General features: G+C 42.6%; 1 protein-coding gene across 3 annotated transcripts in view; it reads left to right on the forward strand.

Annotated features, from left to right (window-relative positions):
• The first annotated feature begins 329 nt into the window (after positions 1-329).
• KDM5A (lysine demethylase 5A) overlaps positions 330-27,669 on the forward strand; it is a 71,773-nt gene continuing 44,433 nt past the window's right edge. For 2 of the 3 annotated variants that reach the window (XM_024224490.2, XM_024224492.2), the window contains exons 1-9: positions 330-912; positions 3,950-4,027; positions 6,226-6,348; positions 9,097-9,267; positions 9,750-9,884; positions 16,839-16,944; positions 18,415-18,503; positions 22,673-22,831; positions 23,989-24,108. In XM_024224490.2, the coding sequence (XP_024080258.1) occupies positions 748-912; positions 3,950-4,027; positions 6,226-6,348; positions 9,097-9,267; positions 9,750-9,884; positions 16,839-16,944; positions 18,415-18,503; positions 22,673-22,831; positions 23,989-24,108 (1,146 nt within the window). In that variant the 5' untranslated portion in view covers positions 330-747. The remainder of the gene's footprint in view (positions 913-3,949; positions 4,028-6,225; positions 6,349-9,096; positions 9,268-9,749; positions 9,885-16,838; positions 16,945-18,414; positions 18,504-22,672; positions 22,832-23,988; positions 24,109-27,669) is intronic. The other variant, XM_024224491.2, reaches the window with a different exon arrangement.

The following is a 27,669-nucleotide window of genomic DNA, read 5'->3' on the forward strand; positions in this document are numbered from 1 at the left end:
CCCCTCTCAGCCCTTCCAGCCACACTCTGCCGGGAGCGAGGAGAAGGGGCTCTGGCCGGGGGGGAGGGTTGGGTCGAGTTTGGGGCGGGGCTGCGGGCGGTACTAGAGGGGAGGGGCTCTGTGGGGGGAGGGGGAGGGGAGAGGTCATTCGCTCCCTTGCATTCGTCCAGACAATGGGGGAAATGGAATGTCGCCACCGGAAGTGAACCCTTCCAGCCTCTTCACACATTCCTCCGCGCCGGAAGTGGATGCGGCTGCCGCCGTGGCCGGTCTCAAGGGCAGGGAGCAGACTCTAGACCGGGTTTGTCCGGATCTCTGCGCCCCGGAAAGGGTGTGAGGTGTAAGGTTCCGAGCGTCCTGCTGGGGTCAGGGACTCTTTTCCGGGTTGGAGGCGGAGGGGCACCGTGTCCTTCGCTTCCGGCGGAGGGATTTTCTCGGTACACGTAACTTCCGGCCGAGCCAGAGTCAGAGAGGAGGAGGGGAAAAAAAAAAACCCGAAGGGGAAACAAAAACAAACGGGAGGAGCCGCCGCGGCGGGCACCCGAGACCCGGTCTGGCCAGCGAGACCGGGCCCCTCCCCAGCTTCCTGCCCGGCTGCAGCCGGGCCCCGTAGGATGCGCCTCAGCCCCCGGCCCGGCCGGCCCTGGCTGTGACCCGTCCCCGGTGGCGGAGGAGAAGGAGCCCGTAGCCCCCGTCCCCGGCTGTTCCTGCGGAGCCGGTGCCCACCGCCCCCCCCCCAGCGCCGCCATGTCGGGGGGCGGCGGGTCGCGCTACGCGGCGGAGTTCGTGCCCCCGCCCGAGTGCCCCGTGTTCGAGCCCAGCTGGGAGGAGTTCAGTGACCCGCTCAGCTTCATCGGCCGGATCCGCGGCCTGGCCGAGAAAACCGGCATCTGCAAGATCCGGCCCCCCAAGGTACCGTGCGGAGGGGGGGCGGGTCACGCCCACGAGCAGAAGGGGCTTGAGGTGACTGTGGAGGGAGCCGGGCCCCCAGGGGTCCCGTTTCCTATGATCTCCCCCAGTGGGTGTGATAGGCCCCGAGGGCACCTCCCCGTCGCCCCGGGGCTTTGCTCAGCCTCTGGAGGCGGCTCCCGTTCTCTGGCTTCGTGAGGCCGGGAGCAGCCACGGACGCTCCGGCATTTGCACTGCGGCCGGGGCGAAGCTGGCCTTTGGGTGCCCGGCAACCCCGCAGGTGATACTTGGGAGAGCCTTTCGCCGCTGTGTGCGATGTAAAAAGCAGTTGAAGTAATATGCCTGATAATGATGTAAAACTGTTCTTCATCCCCCGCCCCGGAAAAAAACATGGCTGGGATTTAAAGCCCTTCCGCTTGTGTTGCCTTTCGGGTAACAGATCAGTAAACCATGGTGTCTGTGTCAGGGACACGCAGTTTCTATGTATTTTTTGAGCCTCAGAAACAGGGTTGTGACAAGCCCGTGGACTCATTAATACTGGTGAATAATTGTACTCACTGCTGATGTCTGATACTTCATTGATCTGGTACTCTTCAAAACATCATTTGTTTGGATCTTAAACTTGCAAAGGTGGCTCACATGAAAACTATAGTTTATTCTTTAGGGGGAAGAAGGATTTTCCATTCTAACATACTACTGTGTATCAACATATTTCTGTAATTATCATTAGAACTGTCAGTGATCTGTTTTCAAACAGGAAAATTGGTATTTGTGAATTGTAGTTTAAAAAATAAAAGCCTAAAAACTAGGTCAGAGTAGCCAGATTATGTCTGCAGCATTATTTTATGACAACTTGCTCTGCAGAGGCTTCTGGTAAATGCAGCAGCTTCTCAGTAGAATGCACTTGGAACAATTTCACATTACAACACAATTCCTAGGTGCAGACAAGAATAAATCAACTTTAAAATAGAGTAGCAAAAATAAAAAGATTAAAATAGTTGAGGGAGGAAGGAGAGGAGAACCCACAGAGCTGGTGTAGCAGTGAAGGTAATAGTGGCAGAAGCTATTGCTTACATTTTGTGTTCCTCAGGTTTTTTCCTTCTGTTCTCTCTGATTTGCTCGAATCTGCTTAGTTGGCTTTGTGACATGGTGAAAGCTAGACTTCCAAGGAGTTACCCTTTCTAAACTAAGCAGAATCCTTTGGCTTGATTATGGAATCCAGGAGATCTGAAGAAACCATTCAAGATTCTGTCCAGTAAAACAGCTTGTGATTTTTTTGTTTTTGTTTTTTTGTTTTTGTAGCTGAACTCTTGGTTTTGTCTTTGTATGATTGATTAGCAGGTTGCATTGCAGTGATCTTCAAGTTGAACAGTCAGGTTCAGTTTAAAATCTGCAGTAATGAATAGATGAAACACTTTACGCTAATCTTACTTATTCATTATTCCTCTCTGTTATTTGAAGTTGCACATATTTTATAGCCCTGATCAGGGGCCTTTAAGTGCTACTGTACTACAAATAATGAACAATTTTTAGTTTGTCAGCTGGAATATCTTATTCTCATTTTATTGTAGATATGTTGTATAATTTCTTAAATGTTTCTTAAAGTACTAGAAAACATATTTTGTTTCCTTGGAAGTTAACACCAAATTTGAGTAACAAAGTTGGGTTGCACTGATTTTTTTTCTGCCTGTTTGACTTTTTTGGCCTGTGATGCTCTAAGATCCCATTTATGAGGGTTAAAATTCTCATCTTTATTACATGTCTAGCTCCCTTCACGTCCATATGTGCCAACATCCCTGCCTCAAGCGCTGTAGTTTATTTGAAGTTAGTTGCTTTTATTAGTTAGACTTTGAAATATCCAGGGTTTACAGACCTTTTTTAAAAGTCCTACAAAGTGGTAGCCCTACCATATGGTTCTGTCCTTGAAAGCCTCCCCTATGTTCTAACTCAGTCTAAGGCAGTGGTTCCCAAACTGGGGTTTGTGAGCCCCTGGGGGTTCACGAAATGTTACAGGAGGTTCTTGGGGGAGAAAAATCCATAATGGTGGATAGAGCTGTCCCTAGGAACCCCGGGCAGCATGGGGCCAGCAGCCCGGAGCCCCTGGACTTCCAAGAGCTAAGCAGATCAAAACAAGCATATCTATCACACCGAGGAGATTTAAACTTCAAGACTCCTTATAAGAAATGGAAAGGGAGGTGGATATTTTTTGCTGTTTTTAAAATTAAATAGGCAGCTAGTATTGTTTTTAAAATTGTTTTGAAGAACAAGTTTAAGCTTTGTTGTAATGTGTGTTGTTTGCCTGGACTGCTCAAGACCTGAATGCTTGTGTAGGAGGAACTCTTTGAGTTGGCTTCTTAAATACCTTCGTGCTGTTTCACATTTGATACTCCTTGATGAAACATAAGAGTCTTGTCTTATAACAGGCTTATTCAAAGTGATACAAGCTACGAAAGTGAGATCTTGGAAGAGTGTTGCCGTTTTCATAATGTAATAAAAATACTGTAATGGTAAATAATTAGTAGTGTGTAATAAGCATGTCATAAAAACAAATTTTATATTTCCAAGATCACTGCTTTTATAACTTACACTTGGGTAAAGGAGAAGAATATCTGGAAATATTCATTTTTAGGAGGGGGTTCGTGAGACTTGACATTTTAGTGAAAGGGGTTCATGGGCTGTTAAAGTTTGGAAACCACTGGTCTAAGGTAATATCAATCTAAATATTTTAAGCTATGATATAGTTTATATTTCTACTTTCGTGGGTTCCGTATTGAGGCAACTCAATAGCTTTTCCTTACTCCTAACTCAAATATTGGGAGAAGCTCATTAATTATGAAGTTGTTGTGCTTTTCTAAAATGGAAAATTCTCAGACAGATTAGAATACTAAAAAATCCTTGATTTGCTCTTTCTGTGATCAGCTGCTGATTTGCATTGTTTTGAAATTCTCAGGAGACTTTTTTGCATTTGTGGGAGAAGTTATGGCACAGTCCTTATATCTTTGAAGCAGTAAAATCTGTCTGTCTGTCTCTCTCTGTTTAGGACTGGCAGCCTCCATTTGCATGTGAAGTACAAAGTTTTCGTTTTACCCCACGAGTCCAGCGCTTGAATGAACTGGAGGTGAGCTTTTGCACCATTGACATAATTCTGTATTCACACACAAAGCAATAGGTCTCCTTGCTTGAGTTTTGCATCTTGACTGGTTTCTGGATTGGTAGACTTTAATATCCCACAGACCACATGAGTGCTTACAATTGGCACTAGCAGAGTTTGGATAAAGTAACTCTCAAAGACTTTGAGAAGTCTGGTTTTTATTTTATTATTCAAAATAACCACAAGAAATTTTTTATCCTCAGCTGGAAACGTCTAAAATGAATGCTAAGGACCATGTTGTGTAGTAAGAGTAGCTAGTGTTCAGAACTCCCCACTGTTTTTTCATAAGGTATTTACTGCTGTTCTTAATCCCCAAATTGCCTAATATTTAACCACTTTGATAATACCTCTTAAATCTTTAAAAACAAACAACAAAAACACCACCACTAATAGTTCCTTTTATAGGTCTAGCCAGGTTAATTTTTAGGACTAAAAATTAACAGAAGTCTTTTTAAAAATTAGTACAAGTTCCTTTCTGTCCAGATTTTTCCAAAGGTATCTCTCCTTTCCCCACACTAGTTTTTAAATCCCTGTCCTATTCAGATACCAAACCATCATGAGCTAGGTTCCCAAAAGGACATAGGGGCCTTATTGCCACTTTAGTCGCCTGAGTTCCAGAGTCAGGCCCCACTGGCATTCACAAAATCCCTGCTCAGCTACCGCCAAACCTTATAGGTTGGTAAACTGGTTTGGTGCCTATGTTTTTGCAGTAAAAGTTCCCTAGGTGCCTATGTTTTTGCCTCTGTGTATGTGCACTGCAGCCTCACTCTAGGCGTCTGGATGCCTAAGCCCCAGAGTGATACATGAATCGGGAAGATAGGCATTCCTCTGCCTAACATGCTTGCAGGGCCATATCAAGGTAGAAGAGGACCTCCCTCATAATTTTGAGCCTGATGGATAGGGTACTCACTTGGGATGTGGGATACCCCCAGTTCAAGTCCTCCCACCACCTGAGTGGGAGAAGGGATTTGAACAGGGATCGGCCACCTCTCAGGTATGTGCCCTAACCACTGGCCTATAGGATATTCTGATGTGGGACTCCCTCAGTATCTGGGATAAAAGTTAAGGGAGGTCCTGACTCCCTCCCGTCCTCCTCCTTCAAGCTCCCCTTCCCCCCCCCCCCCCTCCTCGCAAAAAAAAAAAAAACCAACCAACCAACCAAAAAACAATGTAGGTGCCTAATGCCAAAAGAGGGTTTGCAGCTGAGAATCCCAAACAAATTGGGGTGCCTCCCTGTAACTGGAATTAGGTGCTGAACTCCTGGAGAGTGGTAGGGCTGAGGACATATCTCCCGTTGGCTAGCTTGGGCAAGGAGCCACTCAGAGTGTTCGCTTTTGTGAATCCAGTTCTGACGTGCCTATCTCCCTTCATATTTAAACCTCTCACTGCCATATGCTGGGACTGCTTGACAGGGGATGGATCACTTGATAATTGCCCTGTTCTGTTCATTCCCTTTGAAGCATCTGGCGTTGGCCATTATTGGAAGACGGTACTGGGGTAAGTGGACCACTGGTCTGACCCGGGATGGCATTCTTATGTACTTCTTTGTTGTATGGGAAGTCTGAGTACCTAACCCAGGCTTTGTGAATCCCAGTGATTTTCTAGACACCTAAAAGTTAGGCAAGGTGATGTTGAGCATCACCTTGCTTAAGTTCTTTTGTGAATCAAGCCTCATTTGTCTCTTGGCTTGTGAGTGAGTTTCCTTGTGCAACAAAGGACACAGAGTGCTCCAGAAACGCTCCAGGGGACCTTCTGGCACAGCCCAAGGCATGTAGTAGGTCTGCTGTTCCTCAATTTTTTTTTTTTTAGTATTAACAAGTAATTTAATAGATGATCTTACATTCCTGCCTAGAATGTTTGTTTGTTTTTTCACGAGTTTACATCTTGGCTTTAAAAAGAAAAATTGTTCTGGGTAGGAAATTGTCTCCTAAGATACCAACAAGAGTGCAAAGTTTAAAACAAAAGTTTATGAAGATTTTCTCCATTATTGACATTTCTGCCTCCAGTTGTTTTACAGGGCAAATGAATAGTAAATTGTCACATTCATAGTTGTATTATGAACATGTAAATACTGTTGTCCTTTGAGTCCTTTCTGTCTAGATTCTAAGCATGTCTTTCATGTCTGACTAGGGTCAGACCCATCTGTATTCTTGTTGTGATTATAGGCAATGACCAGAGTGAAACTGGACTTCTTGGATCAGTTAGCAAAATTTTGGGAACTTCAAGGTTCCACTTTAAAAATTCCTGTGGTGGAGAGAAAAATCTTGGATCTGTATTCTCTGAGCAAGGTGAGTAAGATTCTTCGGGATTTGGGGAAGCAGGGGACTACCTGGGGTGATAGTAGCAGTTTTGTGCAGATTGTGTGCTGGATATACCGTGAAAACAAGGAGATACTTAAAATATTTGTAACCAGAATGATTATAAGGAAATGGCGGACAATTACAAGTACAGATAACAATTACATTTGTGTTGGTGGCTCAATGTGAAAGTCCTGCAAAATTAACCAGTAGCTTTATTGGCCAGTTCTTCTCTTAGTTGCTCTCTACACATTGTAGGGCAGAGCTGTAGGAGTGTAGAGCTCTTTGCAAGATTAAGGGCATGTCTATACTTGGAAATTTAACAAAATAGCTACTCTGGAATAATTATTTCATCGGGGGCAATGTGTGCCAGCATAATAGGTGCCAGCCTCGAATCGGAAGGAGAGCCTAGAACAGCTATGTTGGTATAAGTTGGAATAAGAGTGCCTTTTTCCAATTTAGCTGTTAAAAGCAGTATTTTGCCAATATAAACTGCATCTACACCAGAAAGGTTTTGCCTATATAGCTGTAGCAACAAACCTTTTTTAGTGTAGATTAGGCCTACAAATGTGTGGTGGTACTAGCACTGCTAGATCAAAGATCCAGTTTCCACTTACTCATCAAAATGTACTTGTCTCAGGTGAGTGGAAATTTGTAGGGTGTGCAGTAGGGTAAGTGGCGTTGAACAATTTGTAGAGTGAGGGTGCTGAAAGCCATTGAATAAAACTTGTAAACCCTGTATATGATGGAAACTACTTCAAGCTGCAGGTGCTGCTGCATTCCTCGTTCTGGCACCCTTGGGTAGGGTACCTTGCTTTAAAAGATTATGCTTTAGAAGAATTTGTTTTTCATACACATTGCCCATAAGGCTGTCTATGTTTAACTTTGCTTAGCTGTCTTTGGAAAGCATTGAAGGTTTATTTCCATGTCTGCCATGGTTTGTTAGGAAATGATACAATAGTATTTGCATAATGCCAGTGGGAATGATATTTGGGACACTGGCATGAGTTAGAGCAGGGACCTCAGTTCTGTATGAGTTAAAACTTTAGTTGTCTACCTAGTTGATGGCACAAATTACTTGCTTTGTTTAGTGGAAACTCACTGTCCTATGATTGCGAAGATTGTTTTTATTTTGTTAGTGTCTAGGTAATTGGCCATTACTGTTCAGAATGAGTGGGTATAAATTTTGGTTGCTTTCACTATGTTGCTCATCTTAGGGCTGGTCCACACTGGGGCGGGGGATCGATATAGGAAACGCAACTTCAGCTACGAGAATAGCATAGCTGAAGTCGACGTTTCCTATATCGAACTAAAAGTACCTACTTCGGGTCCACGCGGCGCAGGCAGGCTCCCCCGTCGACAGCGCTTCCTCCTCTCGGCGAGCAGGAGTTCCGCAGTCGACGGGGGAGCGCTTCTGGGATCGATCTATCGCGTCCAGATGAGACGCGATAAATCGATCCCAGAAGATCGATCTCTACCCTCCGAATTAGGCGGGTAGTGTGGACCAGCCCTTAGAGTGAGTCACAGCTGCATTAACTCATTATGGGCACTCCATAAAGCTTGGTTATTCTAAGCTAAGGTGTAATCCTAGCTTTACATAATGGATTCTCTAATTATTTTTAAAAACTGAACTGGAGAATACCTTGTAATGTGAAAAAACAAAGGAAATAGAGGAAAGTGTGATTTTAATTTTTACTTGTGTTAAACGATTATAAAAACTGATTATTTAAAATCTAAATTACTTTTCACTTAGGCTGTTACACTTTTGTACTTACTCAGTTTAGAAGCTAAATTGATAAGGTTTTCACTTTTTAGTTCCACTGCAGTAATAATGCTTTGGTGTCTGCGTTTCCATCAGTCCCTGCAGTGTTAGGCATATAACTTGGGCTCTTTGAGGAGGGAAAAAGTTTACCACCAAACTTAAGATGTGTAGAAATGTTTAGAATCTTTACAAAATTTAAATGAAACCAGGATTGGTCTATTTTGGTTTTAAACTGTTTCTCAGTGACCCTTAAAAGGGGGAGAGAGGGTAGAAATGTGGTCAGTGTTCAGAGGAAGCATTCCCTGTGCCACTATGACCTTCATTTGGAGACAAATGGACTGTTTTTCAGGTTAAATAAATTAGTCATATGTAGCCAAAGAGGACTTTGTATGTGAACTGATAGACTCAATGGCTATTGAAATAGTGTTGCTGCGGCAGTACTAATCTAGTTGGAAGGTGAAGTCAGTGTCTCCACTTTTGACAGTAGTTTCTGTTTCATCCAGGGTTCTCTGAGAATTTTGTAATTCTGGAGTCCTGAGCTTCAACGCTTCCTTGTGTATTGGGTCTGTTAGAATTGACTCTGCTTCTGGCCAGACTCTTGTGTTTTTCATCAGACTGCACATCTGATGAGAGCTGACTTTTTATTTTGTTCTGACAGTGGGTTTGTATTCTTTCCAACATGTCTGAGAAGTGTTGCTTGTTTATACTCTGCCACGCAGAAAGAGACACACTTTTTATTCATTTCTGAGCAACGCAGCTCTAATAAATGCATCAGGTGACAGAGACAGAGATGCGTTTGTTAAAGTACTGCCTCGGCAGGAAAAATCCCCATATCATAACTGTGGGTCTCTGAGTTTCACAGAACCTTTGAAGGTTTGGTCTGTATAGTCATGTATGGTTCATACACAATGGTTAAAGGAACCCAATCTTCCTTTAAAAAGTTTCTAAAAAAAAAAAAAAAATGTGTTTTGTTTCAGATTGTTGCCAGCAAAGGAGGCTTTGAGGTGGTCACTAAAGAGAAGAAATGGTCCAAAGTAGCTAGTCGGCTAGGCTACCTGCCAGGAAAAGGCACTGGATCACTGCTGAAGTCTCACTATGAACGGATACTGTACCCCTATGAACTCTTCCAGTCTGGGGTTAGCCTTATGGTGAGAGACTTGTTCCCTTTCATGATAGAAAGATTCAAACTGCGTCCGTTTATTGCTATATACTAAACTGTCACATGTGGTTCTGTGCTCCTGAAAGCAGCAACTACTTTCATCAAAGCAGCACCTCTTCACATTTGGAAGAATAGAATTAGAAGTTGCATTGTGATCTGGAGTAGTGATTGTACTTTTAGGTTTCTTTTATAGGTGTGAGATCAGTTTTGTCGGGAATGGGAAACAGGGCAAAGAGTGATGTACCTGTTTGGGAAGGTGTCTTTATTACTCTTTGTTAGGCAGCTGTCAAGATTCAATCTTCTTATTTCAGACTGCATGCAGTGATTTCTGTCTTGTCCAAATGGCATGTGTACTGCAGTATGACTTCACTGGTAGCCCTATTCCTCAACAAACAGGATGATTCACAGACCATAGAGAGTCTGATCCCCTGATCAATCAACCCAGTGTCCTTCTGTGCTCTGATCCTTTAGGGCATCCAAAAGCCAAACTTGGACCTTAAGGAAAAAGTGGAGGCAGAGGACCTCGGCTCTGATGCCCAGGCTTCCCCAAAGCAGGGCACAAGAATGAACGTTGTGCTGAAGAGAACCAGACGCATCAAATCCCAGGTACCCACATTACTTGGCCACTATAGACAGAGTGCATTTATTTTTTGCACCAGTGCAATAGCACTGAGAGTGCAACAGCCTTTGTCTGGCCATGGGAGCCCACTCAAACGTGCCACGAGGAAGCAGTCCTTTTGTTAAACTCCAGAGACATGTATCTCTTAGGCCTGGTCTATTCACAGAAATCATATCAGCTTAACTAAAGTTTGCTTTTATAAACAGATATAGTTAAACTATTTTCATATTTTCAACTGGTTTATATTGTGTTGGTTTGCATCAGTGAATGCACCAATGCAAGCGAAACGGATATAAGCTAGTTGTAAATTGATATAAAAGTGTGTCGACATGGGGCTTGCATCCATTTAACTAAATTTTGATTTTAGACACACCTTTAGCTAAGCAGATGTAAGCGTGTGTGCAGCTAAGGCTTTGCAGTCAGTCGAAAACTGTGGAAATGGGACCAATTATCACAAGATTGACGGACAGTTTTTTGTGAAGAGCTTGCAGCTGGGAGGGAAAATGCAGAGTGATGGCTGGGAAATCTGTTCCAGTTCCACAGCTTTTCTCCTGAAAATAAGCGGTCTCTTTTGTGTGGGTTAAGGCTATTATTGCTACAGCAACATCTGATATTTTACTAGGCAATATCGAAATTCCACAAAGACGGCCAGTAACTTTCCCTTCAAACTGAAACAGCATCACTTCACATGTCAGTACATCAAAAAAGACCTTGCAGTCTTGGCCTGATTTTCCTCCTCTTTGTTTCTTTCCCTGCAGTCTTGTTTAAGCAGGCCATCTCTGTTTCTTATAAAATAACATGCTCATTGTGAAAAGAGAATCTCTGAAAGTTTTTGGATGGGTCCATGTGGCACGTTCTAGTGGCTTCTTGCTGGCCAGTCAGTGGGACGTGGCTGAAAGCTGGGTTTTAATTTAATCTTTTTTACTATTTGCGCCATGCCATTCTGGACATATTTTAAGCACAATGAAATTTCTTTTCCATATCTAATGCTATCAAAAACATGTCTGTCTTTTTCTAAAGTGCACATCTCATGCCACTCGGGTTTCTCCTCACTTTTGCTGAGTATCCCTCCGCTTTAGTAAATAGTGTGTTTTGTTTCTCTTAGGTTATGGTTCATTTAGACAGGGTTGTCTTTTATCTGATCTCCTCACTTTCTGGCAGACTTTCTACATTTATTTGTATAATGTAACCATATTCAAAAACATCACAGCAATAGTCCTAGGCTGTGATCATGTGAGATCTCTCAAACTATGTTGTCTTGGGTGTGATCAGTACATGGACGGGAGATACCTACCCAAGAAAAATCCAGCACGTTACAGAAACTGCTGCTCCTCACTAAGTATGTGGAACTCTTCTGAGTTGGTATTGAGCCATTGTCTAGGGGGCACTATGCTATTGTGTCTTTTTCAGATGAGGTATAAAAGAGACACTACATCATTAAGATCTCATCGCTCTTTTTACAAGACTGCTTTCAGTAGTTTCAGTAAAACAATGGTATTCCTCACTCTCCCTTCTAAAAACTGTTCGTAGTGTTCCTGTCACAGAACAGCTGCTGCATTTCATTGGTGGGTGAGTTATCTTTACACATATAGTCTGCAAAGCTCTTTATTGTTGACTTATACAAAAATGATTTATAAAATCTAAGCATGCTTTCAATTATTTTAGCACTTAATAAAAGAAATGAAAGAAGTGAATTCTCCAACCTATGAGAAACTCAGCTCACTCACTTCGCTTAATCAGGAAAAGCCCAAATATTTTTTATGATGCATTCAGAAGGTCTAATAAACTTGTTGGACTAACTGGGGAACTGAATTCAAAACAGAGACCTGTCCCTTATTCTCCTGTTGAGAATGCCCTGCTGCCACCTGCAGATAGCATGACTGCAAATCTACGGACTGTTTGCAAAATGTTCCAGGTTTTAGTTGCAGGGCAGGTGCTTATGGGGAGAAGCAGTCTCTACTGTAGGCAGGAATCCAAACCACCTAGCCCTTTGTAGATTAAAGTGAACACCTTGATTTGTATCTAAACCAGCTGGGGAGCCTCCAGAACCTTCATATTTAATATGCCTCAGATGTGAATATCCATCAGATCAGGGATAGGCAACCTATGGCACGCGTGCCAAAGGCGGCATGCGAGCTGATTTTCAGTGGCACTCACACTGCCCGGGTCTTGGCCGCCGGTCCGGGGGGGGCTCTGCATTTTAATTTAATTTTAAATGAAGCTTCTTAAACATTTAAAAAACCTTATTTACTTTACATACAACAATAGTTTAGTTATATATTATAGATTTATAGAAAGAGACCTTCTAAAAACATTAAAATGTATTACTGGCACGCGAAACCTTAAATTAGAGTGAATAAATGAAGACTCGGCACACCACTTCTGAAAGGTTGCCAACCCCTGCATCAGGTAAACATGCTCCTGTATTCTGCAACAGATGAAGATGACCTATGTAGAGTATGTTGCCAGTAATCCAACTGCAGGTAACAGTTATGGTTAACTGATGATCTCTTTATCTGAGAAGAGTTTCTAAGTGAGAGGCAATATTACATTCTAAAAAGCAGAGAAAGCATTGTGGTCCTGTTACTTACAGATCAATTAGCTAAGAATGAGACTAGCAACAGTTTTGAACTAGCGACTGCAAGTTACTTGAATTAAGTATGGTACTGCTGCATTTGTGAAAGAAAGGTACTAGATTTCAGGAAAGCCAGATTTTAAGAAATTTAATAGAGATGTGAGAGAAGGATATTTTAAAATTCTCCATTGTAAAAGAAGGCTGGGAATCTTTAGATACTATAATTAAACCAGAACTGGCTACAAACCCTCTGGAAAAATAACTGAAGGAACAAGTAGAGGAAGATTGGTTTTGGAAAGACTTCTCAAAGATGTTTTAACCAGTCCTATTATTTTTCCCATTATCCCAAAATAAAACTCTTGTAAATGGGAATGGTGGGGAAGGCAAGCAATAACTTAGTAAAGGCGTGCAAGGAAAGGAAGAGAAGTAGAAAAGATTAACACTAGAAAATAAGGATGGCTTTACAAATGTTGGAAAGCAGGTCACTTAGATGAGGAGTGATATTAATAACTGAAAAATGGCTTAGATACATTTTTCTTTTACTACTTAATTTAACAAAGTTTTAAGGGAAATCCTGTTTAAAAACAAAAAGCAGATTGGGAATACTGGAAATTATGGAGTAAAGACAAATAAGACATAAGGATGCATTCTGGACTGTTAAGGGATTTGACTAATGAGCTTACTGAACCGCTGATAATTTATTTCTAAAAAAATCATTGAACTGGAAGGAAAGAAAAGCCAATGTTGCTCTAATCTTTTAAAAGGTGATACTATTAAAGTGACACGAACAGCTTCAAATCTAGAGAAGTTTTTAGAAAAGTTAAAAGTTGCAGGCAACACATTTGCCCCGAGTTCCTGTACCAATTTTTGTGGTTTGACAATCCCACTTTAATATTTTGAAAACATTTCTGTGTTAGTGTGGGAGATAATTGCAGTGGAAACTGTTAAAAAAAACCAATTTGACGTACTATATAAAAAGTGCTGGGAAATGCACGAAGTAATAAAAAAAAAGTTACGTTATCAATTATAATAATCTTAGGTGCTACTTGTAATAATAGAAGTTTAAAAATACACCTCTACCCCGATATAACGTGACCCGACATAACACGAATTCGGATATAATGTGGTAAAGCAGTGCTCCGGTGGGGCGGGGCTGCGCACTCCGGCGGATCAAAGCAAGTTTGATATAACGCGGTTTCACCTATAACGCGGTAAGATTTTTTGGCTCCTGAGGACAGCGTTATATCAGGGTAGAGGTGTATCTCATAGAAGTGACTTTTCAAGTTGATGGTGTCCCTTGAAAGGATGAAGTACTTAAACCCATAATTGGATCCTGTTACAGTGTTTTCCGATATGAAAGAAAAAATACTTGATTTTTCAGTTTAGCAATTGTGGGATGATGGATTAAATAGAGATCTGTTAAAATAGTAGAGGAAAAAGATGGTGATGACAAGTCTACTTCATTGCATGCTCAGTCTCAAACCCTAGTTAGGAATAATAACGTGCACTTATTAAACCACAATGTTAAGGCAGAATAACGTCATTAAAAACTTGTATTGTGTGACTGTTGATAGAAGTGTGTCTGAGGTTGTGTTTTTTTTTTTTTTTGTCTTGAGTGCAAGTTTGAAGTTGTGATATATATGGCTTTTTGGTATCTGTTGGAGATGGAAGTGAAAGCCTCATGGAAAGTTGGAGCACGTTCCGCTGTAAAAGTGGCATGAGACTTTTCCTGTCCTATCCCTTTAATTCCATGCTTTCACAATTTTGAGTTTGGAAGTGTCTTGATGCAACCTTAAGCGTCACTAAATGAAGTGTGGGTTTTAATAATCTTGAGTGTTTTTGATATTTATAGGTTAGTCTGTTTGTAAACAAGTGTTATTTGTTCTATAGGCATTTATTAGATTTTTTTTTTTTTTTTTTTGTATTTTTCCTTCTGGTCACATAACTTGTACTTTTGATATATGTGGTGTTTCCTTTACCTGATGAGAGGAATTAGTGGTTATAGATGAACTCATCATTACCTTTTAAAATTGTGTTCACTTAGAAGTATAATGGAATTAGAAGGAATAAGAATTGAGAAACATGGTTTATATTAAAAAAAAAAATAAACTAGGCAGATAAGCTTGATTTAATTTTATAATTCTATCAAAAAGCAATATGAGAAGAGAACTTGATAAATGTAATTTATGGATTTTAGTAAAGAATGATATTCAAATTAATTTTTCAAATGAAAGTAAGGATTGGGATTACGACAGGCAAATGGACTAAAAATTGCCTGAAAATCTGTAAATAAAGAGTGAAGATTTAATGAGAACATTGTGTTGTTTGGGGGAAGGAGGTAATCTGATACCACTGGGATCTCTCATAAATCCCATTTTATCTGTTTTCATTAATCATATGGAGTAGTGGGAAAACAGTGTTCCCATAAAATTAAAGGGACGCCAACTTGAAAAATCACATTTGTCTGAATGGTGTACCTGTATACTAAAATGGTGTACCTGATTGCTATCTTTTGGTTTATGTGCTTTGCATATTCTCATGGACATCAAGATCAGTTACACCATTGTCCAATGTCAATCAGTTTTTCACTTGCTAGAAAGATTTCTATAAAAATAAAGAGGTGAACAGAAAAACCCTTTAAAACGTAAGGAATTAAAAAAAAAAATCAGGACGTATTACTTAGAGTGCTGTATCAAACTGGATTTTAAAGTCAATTTTTAAAAATTCAGGTTTATAGTGTCCCTTTAGATTATAAGGCATTGCCATTACTAGTGGGAACAGAGGCATAACACAGATGATCTATAGATATTCGAACATGAATAGAAAATAACTGATATTCAGAATGGAAAGTTACAAGTTAATATATTGGTGACAAAACAAGCTCAAACACAGAATCCAGTCGGAGGGAAATATCTGGATAGCAGTAGTGCTTAAAACAAACAAAAAAACCCATGGTGACTAGCAAATGAGACTTGCATTTCAGTCCATTTTGGCATCCAACTAAAAGAACAAATGAAAGTTGACACGAATACATGGAAATTATATTATCTGTTTATAGCAATATTGTCACTGCAGATGGAGTTTCTCATTCAGTTTTGAGCACCGCTTACCAGAAAGCTTATTTTTTGTTGTTGTTGACGTCACCGAGGATTGTGATAGGTGCCTTGCAGTACCAGCAGAGACCTGATTCATACCCCCAAGGAGCTAACAAACTTATCTCAGACATAGTACAATAAGAGTAATAAGTTTGTAAAGGGGAGCAAGAGAAGGAAGTGCAGGGTAACATCAGTAAGATACTGCAGTTTCTCAGTGAGCATTAGTGGGCAGCGTGATGGATTAAAAATGTTTTAGTTGACTGGCTTGAAGGCTTTGTAGGAGCAGCAGGTCTTTAGGAGAGACTGGAATGAAGAAAAGGTACTTTCCTTCCTGAGCTGGTACACCAGGCCATTCCAAGAGTAGGAGGTAGCATAAAAGAAAGTTTGTGGACTAAGTGAGAGAGTTTTTGAGAAGTAAGTGGACAAAAGATGTATTGAGGTTCCCATCTCTGGTGGAGTGGCGGCAATGATGGAATAAAACAAGGTTGGATAAGCCTATAGCACCTAGTACAATGGAATCTGGGTTCATGACTAGGACTCCTAGGCACTATGGTAATACAAAAATAATGAGAGGCTCGGAGTTATGTAGGACTGTAAATGAATGGTCAGAAAGGGACAAAACATTAAAATAGAACAACCCTGCATTGTCAGGGGGATGGCCTGGATGACCTAATAAGTATTTTTCATTGCTTAATTCACATGATTTGAAGCACACCATGTGTAGGCAGGGGCTGTGGGGAATAGTAATTCTGCCATTGCATCTGAAAATCCAAGCCCAGTCAAGGATTCAAGAAGACCTGTGAACATCATTAATAGTTTGTGGATATAGCCACCCACTCAAGGGAGCAGATGAAAGGTGCCACATAAATAATGTATTTATTAATATCAAACTTTTCCTGATCCATAGTAACTTGGAAAGTGTTGCATTGGTGATTAATTGTTTTTGCCAGAAGTCAAACCTAGTTCTCTGTGATCACTTGTTGTATAGATCAACCTTTGTAACAAAACTCTTTAATGCTAAACGTGGAGACATCTGTTTGGAGAATTGGAAGAGAAGTTCCAGTCTGTTTCATTGCATTCCCGTTCCTGCATCTGGATACTGGGTTTGGGGATGAAAAATCAGGCCTTCCATCTTCTAATGGGTAAAATGGATGTTGTGATTGTGAATGGGGCAATGAGAGGAAGAGAGTAGAGATACATGTGTACAGTGAGTAGTGGAGACCTGGAAGGTAAATGCTGATGGTGTTGTGTTGATATGGTCTTGTTTTCAGGCAGAGGCAGGAGAGATGAGTAGAAATACTGAGCTGAAGAAGCTGCAGATCTTTGGAGCTGGACCTAAGATGGTGGGACTGGCATTGGGATCAAAGGATAAAGAAGGTAAATAAGACTCTGGCTTATCCTGTGGGTAGGGGTGGGAAGGACACAGTAGCCTGTCTCTAGACTCTAAAACAGTCTTTTGAACCAAACCTCGCTGCTCTCTCTGGAGACAAGTGGGAAGAGGTAAAAATGAGCCACTATGATGTGAAAAAGTTAAACATTTTGGGATTTAATTCATGGGGAGGTTGACAGAACTCATGGTGGCTAACCACATTGGGTGGACTCTCTTAATTTGATAGTCATATTTCTTTATTATTTAGGAAACATACTGTACCAGTTGAGAATTACTGGACTTGAAAAAAGGGTTGATAAATGTTGACACCAATCATGCTAGATAAGCACCCAAATTATGAGGGTAATCCACTTTGCTTCATGATGTTCCTGGATCTGCTGTGACGATCAGGAAGGGAGGGTTTACTCTTTCCCCAGTCATATACAGCTTGATACAACTGGCAGTTTACTTCTGGGGAAATTCTGTGCCAAAAATTAAAAATTATGCGCACATTATTTTAAAATTCTGCATATTTTATTTGTCAAAATAACACAATATAATCACTCCAGTTTCAATTATTTATTTCAAATTTATTTCAAAATACCTGTCAACAAGTATGTGGTCAATACAGACAACAGCAAAAAAGATTCCCCCATGAGTAAAGAATTAAAGAAACCCCTACAGCAGCCCAGTTCCAGTTGGGAGGTGCTGGAGGGGGGCTGTGTGGGGCCTCCAGAGCCTAGACACCTGTACTTCCATTCGCTCAGAGCCCAGCTGCGGGGCACCCCCCTGGCCCAGACACCCACACCCTCTTCCTCCCAGAGCTCAGCCACAAGGCACCGCCCCGCCCAGACACCAGCATCCCACCTCCCCCACAGAGCCCAGCCACAGGGCACCCTCTGGCCCAGAAACCTATACACCCCTCCCCACGGATCCCAGCCACGGGGCAGCCTCCGGCCCAGAACCTGTTTCCCCCCCTCCGCCCCCCCGAGAGCTCAGCCGTGAGGCAGCCCCCAACTCACACACCAGCACCCCCTTTATTCCCCCCAACTTCTTTACTGTCCCACCAGGGGTGTGGTGCAGCCCTGCCCTTCCTCACCCTTTGCCAGAGCTGGCTGGGTCTCCCAGGCCTCTCCTGTCCCAGGAGAATGAGGATCCAAGAGCGTGCAGCCTCAAGCCCTTCCAGGCTGGGCACTCCACTCACTGCAAGCTGGGCTCTGCAGAGTCCAGTGACCCCCTAGTGGCGGCCAGAAATTCTCTGGGGGAAACAGGGAATTCTGTGAAATTCTGCAGTGGCGCAGAATTCCCCCAGGAGTAAACTGGTCAGGTACACCAAAGAGTTCTGGCTTTCTCTACAGCATTAAGTAGTAGTTGCTGCCAAAGGCAGGGTAGCAGGCTGGTCTCTACATGGTCCTTGTATGTGGGATCTTTCTTTATGCTATATTAATGAAATGTATGTAACTTTATTTTACTTCAAGACGAGGTCTCTCGAAGACGCAAAGGCACCAAGTCAGAAGCATTTGGCATGCAGATGAGGCAGCGCAAAGGGACAATTTCTGTCAACTTTGTAAGTGTGATTTCTTTGCTCTGGAACACATGAGCATAGGAAATGAAGCTGTCAGCTTGGGTTACTTTTTGATGTATTTGTGCCATTGGGAAAATAGGGCACTGTAACAGATATTACATTATCTGCTGTAAGGTCAAAATTTGAATTAATCACAGTAAAAATGTTCCATTCTAGGTTGCAATTCCCCCCTAGTTTATCAGAAAAGGCTCATAAAGCCTGAAGAGACTGGCCTGAGACTCAAGAGATCTAGGTTCAATTCTCTGCTCTGCCACACGTGTTCTGTATGCTCTTGGGCAAATTGCTTAGTCTCTCTGTGCTTCAATTCTCCATCAGTAAAATGGAAATAGCAGTACTTTCCTTCCTTAGTGGTATTATAAGGAAAAATACATTAGATTATGAGTGCTCATATACTACAGTAATGGAGGCCATATAAGTATCTAAGATAGTCTAAACTTTTTGATACAAGGGACTGGCTTGCTGCCACCCTAAGCTGTGTCTGGGAAATCTCTGGAACCAGTGCCAGTCCATGGACTGTTCGTTGAGAAATACTGGTTTAAACTACAGAAAACCAGACTAATTTTGTCTCAAACTCTGTCTTGAGTTGAAACATCTAATTTTTATTAGTCTACCAGGGAGAAAAATAAAGGAAAGAAATAAAATCTATGTAGCTGTTTGATACTTGAGCATGGAAAAACAGGGTATAGTTTCTTTTATTTTATTGGTTAACTCAAATGGCTTTATTTAAACTGTCATACTTGGTACATGTACAGAGTCCTGAATAAGGATTAATACTTCTAGCATGTTTGAAGAAATTAAGTTCTGTGCACTTCAAAAACAGCATACCGAGCATGCAGAATGCATTATTTTCCCTTAGCTTCAGAAAGTCTTCCCAAAACTTGTGGTGGTTATTTGAAATGTTAGTTATTCCCAGTTCCAGGAGGGGCCGTGGGACTTTAACAAAAACTCAAATGAAATCTTTTAGATGAAGAAATGGTTTCTGAGTTAAATTATGGGGGTCATAAACTGCAATTTAAAGCAGCAGCAGCTAGGTGCTTGGAAGCAGATGGTGTTACCAGTGTGAATAGGCCCAAGCTTGTCTCATTTTCAAAACTAAAAGCATTGGATCCCTTTAGTACTTAGATGAGTTACTTGCTGAGAGCACATGGTATTTCTAGGCTTGATGTTTCTCCGTGACAGGAATGGCTGCTATTAGTGATTTTCATTTTTTAAATAAGATTTTAATTGGAAACATTTTCTTACCTAGTCAGTTTTCACTCATCAGGACACCCGAGTTTGATTCCTGTTTGTGTTATCTCTCACTTGTGGCAAGGGTTCAAATAAGGTAGCAATAAAACCAGAAGCTTGCAGCTATATTGCCTTGGCTGTGGTTTTGTAGAACCTCTATAAATGAATGCTCGTTGAGCATGGATAGTACTTGAATGAGAGACCTTCAAGGAAATGAGTCTCTGAAACATACACATCTTGTACATCAGTCTACAGTTGTCATCTGAAGAATATACTACTGTAGTTCTGGTTGTCCTTCTTCCCCACCCATTTATTATTTTACCTTTGTGTAAAATGGTAATTCTGTGCAAAATATGCACAAATGCAAAAACGTTGAGGATTTAATTGCAAAAAAGTCACAAGATTTGAGATTCCCACAGCAACCATAAATCTGCTTTTGTATGTTTGCTTTACAGTATGGCTTTGATATTTAATCACATGTTAACTGTGCTGTAATATAAAATGTTGCATGTGTTTATGGAAAAAGGGCAGTACCTTAGGATCATAGTGATTGCTTGGTGACAGTTGCTATAGTAAATGTGGTAAACCAGTTTCAATTGTAATCCCCTATTTCTACACACTGTGTTTCTGAAAGTAACCTGTCTGGGTGATGCCTTCCATCTAGAGCCTCTGCCATATCGTTTTCTTGAGTTTGTTTGAGATGAGGGTGTATTTTTCCTCCCCCCGCCCCTTCTCTGTGTTTATAAAATAAATCCCCAAAACAAAATCCCACCACATTTTTAGACATTGTTAGAACACAAATAGCTTAAGTTTGAAACTTGGTCTGGATGTGATCTTCCATGAGGACGACTAGTGTTTTCACTAAATCTGGAAAATGGTGGACTTTTGCAGAATTTTGATGAATTGAACATTTCCTGTCAAGCGTGTGTAATTGAAAATGGTGAGATTTTAAGGCGCATTGCATGTTTGCACACCTAGGGGGTGCATACTCTCCTAAACAGGGTGAAATAACAGTAGGGCTTTGCCTTACGTGATGCATTCCTATTGTGTTTCAGTCACTTAAAAGACTTAATATTGTAGTGACAGCCTGACTTAGTTAAAACTAGTGTCATCCTGTCTTGCTTTTTGGGCTACATAATAAAAAGTTACAATCTGGGTTCTCTCTCATCTGCTGGGAATAATGGGGGAATTTGGATCAAGTAATGTATTAAATTTGAGTGCTTCCAATAAGTGATTATCATTCTTCAGATATAGTAAGTGAGTAACGGACTAACGTATTTAGATTGTATCACAGCTCGGTAGTTTTCTAAAACAAACATTTTAGGGGCTTCAGCTATTTTTCTCCCTAAAATATACTCATCTTTACTGATACTGGAGCTATACTTCTGTGACAAGCTCTAGCACAGGGGTGGGCAAACTTTTTGGCCCGAGGGCCCCATCTGGGTATGAAAATTGTATGGCGGGCCACGAATGCTCATGAAATTGGGGGTTGGGGTGCGGGAGGGGTTGAGGGCTCTGGCTGGGGGTGCGGGCTCTGGGCTGGGGATGAGGGGTGGGGGTGCAGGAGGTTGCTGCGGGCTGAGACCAAGGGGTTTGGAGGGTGGGAGGGGGATCAGGGCAGGGTTAAGGGGTTCGGGCGTGGGAGGGCGTCGGGGTGCAGGCTCCAGACGGCACTTACCTCAAGCAGCTTCCAGAAGCAGCAGCATGTCCCTCCTCCAGCTCCTGCGCGGAGGCGCAGCCAGGCGTCTCGGCGTGCTGTCCCATCTGCAGGCGCCGCCCCTGCAGCTCCCATTGGCCCTGGTTCCTGGCCAATGGGAACTGCGGAGCCCCTTGGCTGACCCTATGCATAGGAGCCAGAGGGCGGACATGCTGCTGCTTCCGGGATCCGCGCGGAGCCATAGCACGCGCAGAGCGGGGCAAGCCCCTGGCTGGAGAGCCGGAGCAGGGCAAGCCCTGGACCCTGCTCCCTGGCAGGAGCTCGAGGACTGGATTAAAACGTCTGAAGGGCCGGATGTGGCCTCTGGGCTGTAGTTTGCCAACCCCTTGCTCTAGCAGGAGGGAATTTGTGACCTTGATTGTGCAGTAATCTCCTTGGTTTTTGAGACAGTTCTTCAAGTCAGTGCTTTTCTGGTTGGGCAGACAGTGAATGAGGAAGTGGTGTGCTGGAGCATGAATTCTTACACTTTGCTACTTGGAATCCTTACCTTCGTGTAATCAAAGAAGAGTAAAGATCAAGGGGAAGGACTGTTAGCACTAGTACATGTAGCTTTTGCCTTTGGATTCTCAGCTTGTAATTTGCAATGTTTCTCTGTTCCTGGCCTGGTCTGTTTTTTGTCCCTGCATTTGAGAACAGCTTCAGATATAATTACACTTGTATCATGGATACTGATGCAGTGCCTATTTTTGATCCAGCCATGGGGGCTCTTGCAGAGTGCACTGTGCAGAGATCTAATTTGAATTAACCTTCATCATTGGGGTTCAGAGAGTGGAGAAAGCATTCATACTGAGGATATAGCAAGGATGGAGCCTCATCTTCTCAAATTAAAATTAATGTAAATTAGTTCTAGTTAGAGTAAATGTAAATGAGTTCTTCAAGTTATCTATCTGGAAGATACTTGATCATGTTCTTCCTCCCCCTATAGCTCAGCTGGATGGATATTCCCTAGCTCCCTACCATCTTGTGTTTTTTCAGATTCTCAGATGTGTGGCTGCCTTGGGAAGCAGGAGCTCAGTGGAGGTTTATCAGTGCTTCTCTTGTGGGGTAAGGGGGTGGGAGGGAGAGGATTACCTAATGTCAAAGTATCAGATTTCAGCACTGTGTTATATAGTTAGTAAGACTCTAGCAAGGGAGCTTATGGAAGGCAGCATCTGGGTAATGGAGACTGATCATAACATTACACTGACTTTTTTTTTTTTCTCCACAGGTTGATCTGTATGTTTGCTTGTTTTGTGGCCGGGGAAACAATGAGGACAAACTGCTACTGTGTGATGGATGTGATGATAGCTACCACACTTTTTGCTTGATTCCCCCTTTGCCTGATGTGCCCAAGGGTGACTGGAGATGCCCGAAATGTGTTGCTGAGGTACAAGAACTACTCAACTCTCTGCATCTATTCATGTTATTAGGAAGAGCCATTTACAATGGTAGCTCAGCCCTTTGAGCTCTGTCCTCTTCCTCTTGTCATTGGAGCAGAATGTGTAATTTTATATTTAGTTTGGGATATTGTCAAGATGTGACCTGTGACTGCTGCTGTGACTGAGTCTCCAGAAGCCCTTTGTTGAGCAAACAAAGCTGTTGAGCAGCATAAGAAGGAAGAGCGTCTGCCAGAGGAAGCCTAAAACTCTCTGGGCAGCTGAACTCTGCATATTAAGAGCTGGGATTGAATTTGAGTTATTAGAGGGTGTTAATAAAAAAGTACTAGCCATCAGCTGTCTGGCATGTTTGCATGTTGAGATATACCTCTGTATACATAAATACGGTCAGAGGGCTCTATTGGTGTTGAAAGGGGCGTTGTGGAAATAGGCAAGGTGGAATAGCCTGTGATGTGACCCCCTCTCTGTGGATAAGACAGTGAAAGAAACTCCTCTGAATCTGTGCATGTCAGATGACTGAAGTTACTAACCAATTAGCATAAAACTATTATACCAAAGCAGTTATCTGAATAAACCCTCTTACCCTTCCCTCCCTCTCTCCACATAAGCTTATCTTCTCCACAGCTAAACCAGCTACTGACTTACTAAGACATGGTGGGTGAGGTAATATCTTTTATTGGACCAGCTTCTGTTGGTTACCTCTCCCACCTTGTCTCTCTAATATCCTGGGACTGACATGGCTACAATTACTCTGCATTACTAAGACTAAGGCAGTTATACGTTTTGGTCTAGTGCAGTTCTGCTACAGCTGCTTGTCTTAGTGCCCAAATCTCACATAATCCCCTTTTAGCTTAAGGCTGTCTCAGTATCTTTGCTGTCCCTTGTTGTTCTGCCTACTTCAGCAAGTGCTGAGATGGTGCCTTTGGTAGTGCAGGTGAAGCTGCATGGCAGTCGGCTTGAACACGTTAGTTTGGCTGCCCAACTGGTAGTTGTGTGGTAGGAGCTGCCCCATCTGGAGAAAGCAGTTGAAACCAGTATTTTGCGTTTGTATTAGCCAAGGAAACTGACTTCGACACTGACTTCCTCCAGTAAGAGCCTGGCTGCTTGTCATCAGCTGCAGGAGTAATATTTGTATTGCCTCTCCTAGGAATGTAACAAACCGCGTGAGGCCTTTGGATTTGAGCAGGCTGTCAGGGAGTACACCCTCCAGAGCTTTGGAGAGATGGCAGATAACTTCAAATCTGATTATTTCAACATGCCAGTCCACGTAAGTATCCCTATTTGTCAGGATTTGTTACTGGGGAAGGCACTGAAGTTTTAGCTGACACACACAGTTTTTGATGGGCATCTCATGATTGACAATATCAGTTTGAAATATGTAAACAAATGGTTTAGCTCTCTGGCATCTGGTCACGTCTCCTTCAGTTTCCCATCTTTCTGCTGGTGGTCTGCTGTTTCCTTCTGATGGATGGGTGACTTAGGCCTATACCCCAGCAAAGTATTTTGGTCAAACTATTAAATTCCTTCCTTTTTCAGGGTTCAGCAAACCAGACAGTCCAAATAATGTATTTATTCTTCCTTGTTGGCCCAGGGTTCTTCCTCCAGCCCTTCACCTTGTATAATCCTTTTGACTCAGGCATGGTTCAAGTCTTTTGACCCCTGTTACAAACGTGGCCGAGTGTCCTCCTCACCCCCTCCATGGACGGTCACCAGACTGCTGTATTGGAACCAATATTTGAATTGCACATGCTTCCATATCCATTGGGTTTGAGCAGCATCCAGACACACATTCTAGTTCTTGCTTCTTTGGCACGCTCCTGGGGTGCAGACTCCCTGTCTGGCACCCTCCCCCTTAGGATGTGGGATCCTGCAGTCCAGCTGCCTTGGGCTCAAAGTCAAGTGTTGAGCCCCCCCCCCCCCCCAATCCTCCCACTTAAGTCTCCCCACCAGCTAATGCACATTTTTCCCTAGCGATCAGCTCTCACGGACATTCTGGTATTCAGTTCAGCTCTTTGGGGATGCATGGCAGATAAAGTAAGGTACACCAGTTTTGTAAAGGAACTTTTTAACCACACACAGACACAGACCCCTTTACTCTTAGACGGTACAGGGAATATACATCTCTATGCGTAAACAACAAAGAGCTGAATGCATTTCCCTCCTTTGGTCCTCTACTTCTGAGACCCTTTTAGGGTTTAGTCTGCCTCCTTCAGGGGAACCAGGTCCCTCTGACCCTCCACTTCTTCTGCTCAGTCTTCTGGTTCTGGTGAAGGACTTCCCTCCTCTTGTCAGAGTGTGTGTGTCCCTTTTAAAAGCAAGGTCTGACACTTCTTCCTGCTTCTTTTGTCATACTGGGATTTTCCCTTCTCCCAGCTTTCAGGTAGGGTTGCTTAGAGAGGGTCAATAAAATCAGTGCCACAGACTGTTGCCCCCACGGTACCATCTGGGAACGGCTCTTCAGTTGTTGATGGTCCTGTTTCAGATTCTCAGACCTGGTCTATCTTCTACCATAAAATGGAACAGATTAGTCATATAGAGTTCATAAAATCAAATGGAATTCACACCTTTCTTGAGTTCAATCAGTGGTCTTCACTAGGATTAACCAGCTGATGCAAGGCATAAGGAGGACGTTGTCCCTCGCTGGAAGCCCCCAAGCAAAAACCAATCCCACCGGGTCTTGAGCTCCTACTAGTGATGTGCTGCCTCAAGCCTTTCCTCCTTATTTCACCCCATCCTGAGACCATTCTATGAACTCTGTTCTTGTTTACAGCCCACTTTCTGGACTTGGTGTTCTCTTGATGGAGAGCCCTTCAGTTTTCACTTCCTGGTCTCTGCAGTCACCTTCTGCTCCTTGCAGATATTTGGACTCTGGATAGCCTTCCTCCAAGTCCTACCCTCCCTCTTCTTAACTGAGCCATAGGCTTCTTGTATAGTTCAGTCATTTGACTCCCCACCCTCCTGATCACATGAGCCTCTGGGACTACATTGCTCATCAATCCCTCCTGGGGACTACCTCCCAGCATGTTCTTCTTTAAAGGGCTGAGCTCTATAAGATTGGTATTAGTGGCACTTGCTCTTAAAGGGCCCAGTATACTCTGTTACCCTAGCCGGTTTAACAAGTTTCAGATACCTCTGCCCTCAGCTCCTCACCAAGTTTTATTTTTAAAAACTACTTTTTCTTGTTTATAAAAATGTCTCCGATGTTGTGTGTGAGAACCATACAAACTGGAGAAACAGACTATGGTCTGATTATACAGAAAGATCTGTCAAATGTGTAATGCACAATGTATAAGCCCTCAAATGAGAGAGAGGTTTCCCCAGTAGGCTTTTTTGCTGTAATAATCTTGGGATGGAGTTGTGATTCAGTAACAGGACTGAAATGGAAGCTCTAGGTTCTGTTACTGGTTCTGCTGTAGATTTCCCGTAGCATGACACTTTTTGAACAAGACACATAGGCTTGGTCTACACTTACCCCCCAAGTCGACGTAAGGTACGCAGATTCAGCTACGTGAATAACGTAGCTGAATTCGACATACCTTACTTCGAACTTACCGCGGTTCAGACGCGGTCCACACGCGGCAGGCAGGCTCCCCGTCGACTCCGCGGTACTCCTCTCGTTGAGCTGGAGTACCGCAGTCGACGGCGAGCACTTCCTGGTTCGATTTATCGCGTCCAGACCAGACGCGATAAATCGAACCAGGAAGTTCGATTTCCAGCCGCCGAACTAGCGGCTAAGTATAGACCAGCCCATAATCTCTCTGCTTTGTTTCTTCCATCTGTAAAAAGGAGATAGTACTTCCTTAGCTGATAGGTTATGTGCAGCTAAATTGTTTGTGAAATACTGTGGTGATAAGCACCGTAGAAAAGCCAATATAAAAAATAACTTCAGTGTTACTTTCAGCAATGATAGATTTAAAAAAGTTTCAGACAAATGTGATTAAGTTTATGGTGTCCCATTAACACTCCAGAATTAGTGAATAGTTTCCTTTTTGGAAAGGAGCACCCTTGCTGAAGTAGAAACAAAGAATCGTTCTGCCTCTTGTATTTCTTATAAATCTGTGGGTGGCTGAGAATTTAGGGGTTGGGGGAAGAGGACATTGGTCTGCTTGACCCAAATGGGCAGCTGTTATCCAATTTTTGTGATAGATGCACAGTTTGGTTCTTTGTTCAGTGAGTATCAGTCTGTTCTGAAGATCCGATTGAATTATTGGATATGTCATGGTTGCTGTCTTCCTTTCTGATGGGTATGTGCATAACCTGGCCTGGTGATAAAATTACATAAGAACAGCTGTACTGGGTCAGACCAAAGGTCCATCTAGCCCAGGATCCTGTCTTCCAACAGTGGCCAGTGCCAGGTGCCCCAGAGGGACTGAACAGAACAGGTAATCATCAAGTGATCCATCCCTTGTCGCCCACTCCCAGCTTCTGGCAAAACAGAGGCTAAGGACACCATCCCTGTCCATCCTGGCTAATAGCCATTGTTGGACCTATCCTCCATGAACTTATCTAGTTCTTTTTTAAACCCTGTTATAGTCTTGGCCTTCACAACATCCTCTGGCAAGGAGTTCCACAGGTTTACTGTGTGTTGTGTAAAAAATTACCCCATAGCATGATGTAGTAGTCCTTAATGGACACATTTGGAGTACAGGGCATTTGCTCACTTTTTTTATTCTTACAGATTTATGGGGCTATTTGTTTTTATTAGTTTTTCTAACTAGAACTATATCTGGGCACTTTGCCTCTAATCATCCTAGCTTTCTTTTCCACCTACTCCTTCCCACACAATGTGACATCCTGCTTCTAAAGCCTGGTTTACACTACAGAGGTC

The sequence above is a fragment of the Terrapene carolina genome, unplaced genomic scaffold (genome assembly GCF_002925995.2).
Source record: "Terrapene carolina triunguis isolate 2854851 unplaced genomic scaffold, T_m_triunguis-2.0 Scaffold190, whole genome shotgun sequence".
Classification (NCBI taxonomy): domain Eukaryota; kingdom Metazoa; phylum Chordata; order Testudines; family Emydidae; genus Terrapene; species Terrapene triunguis.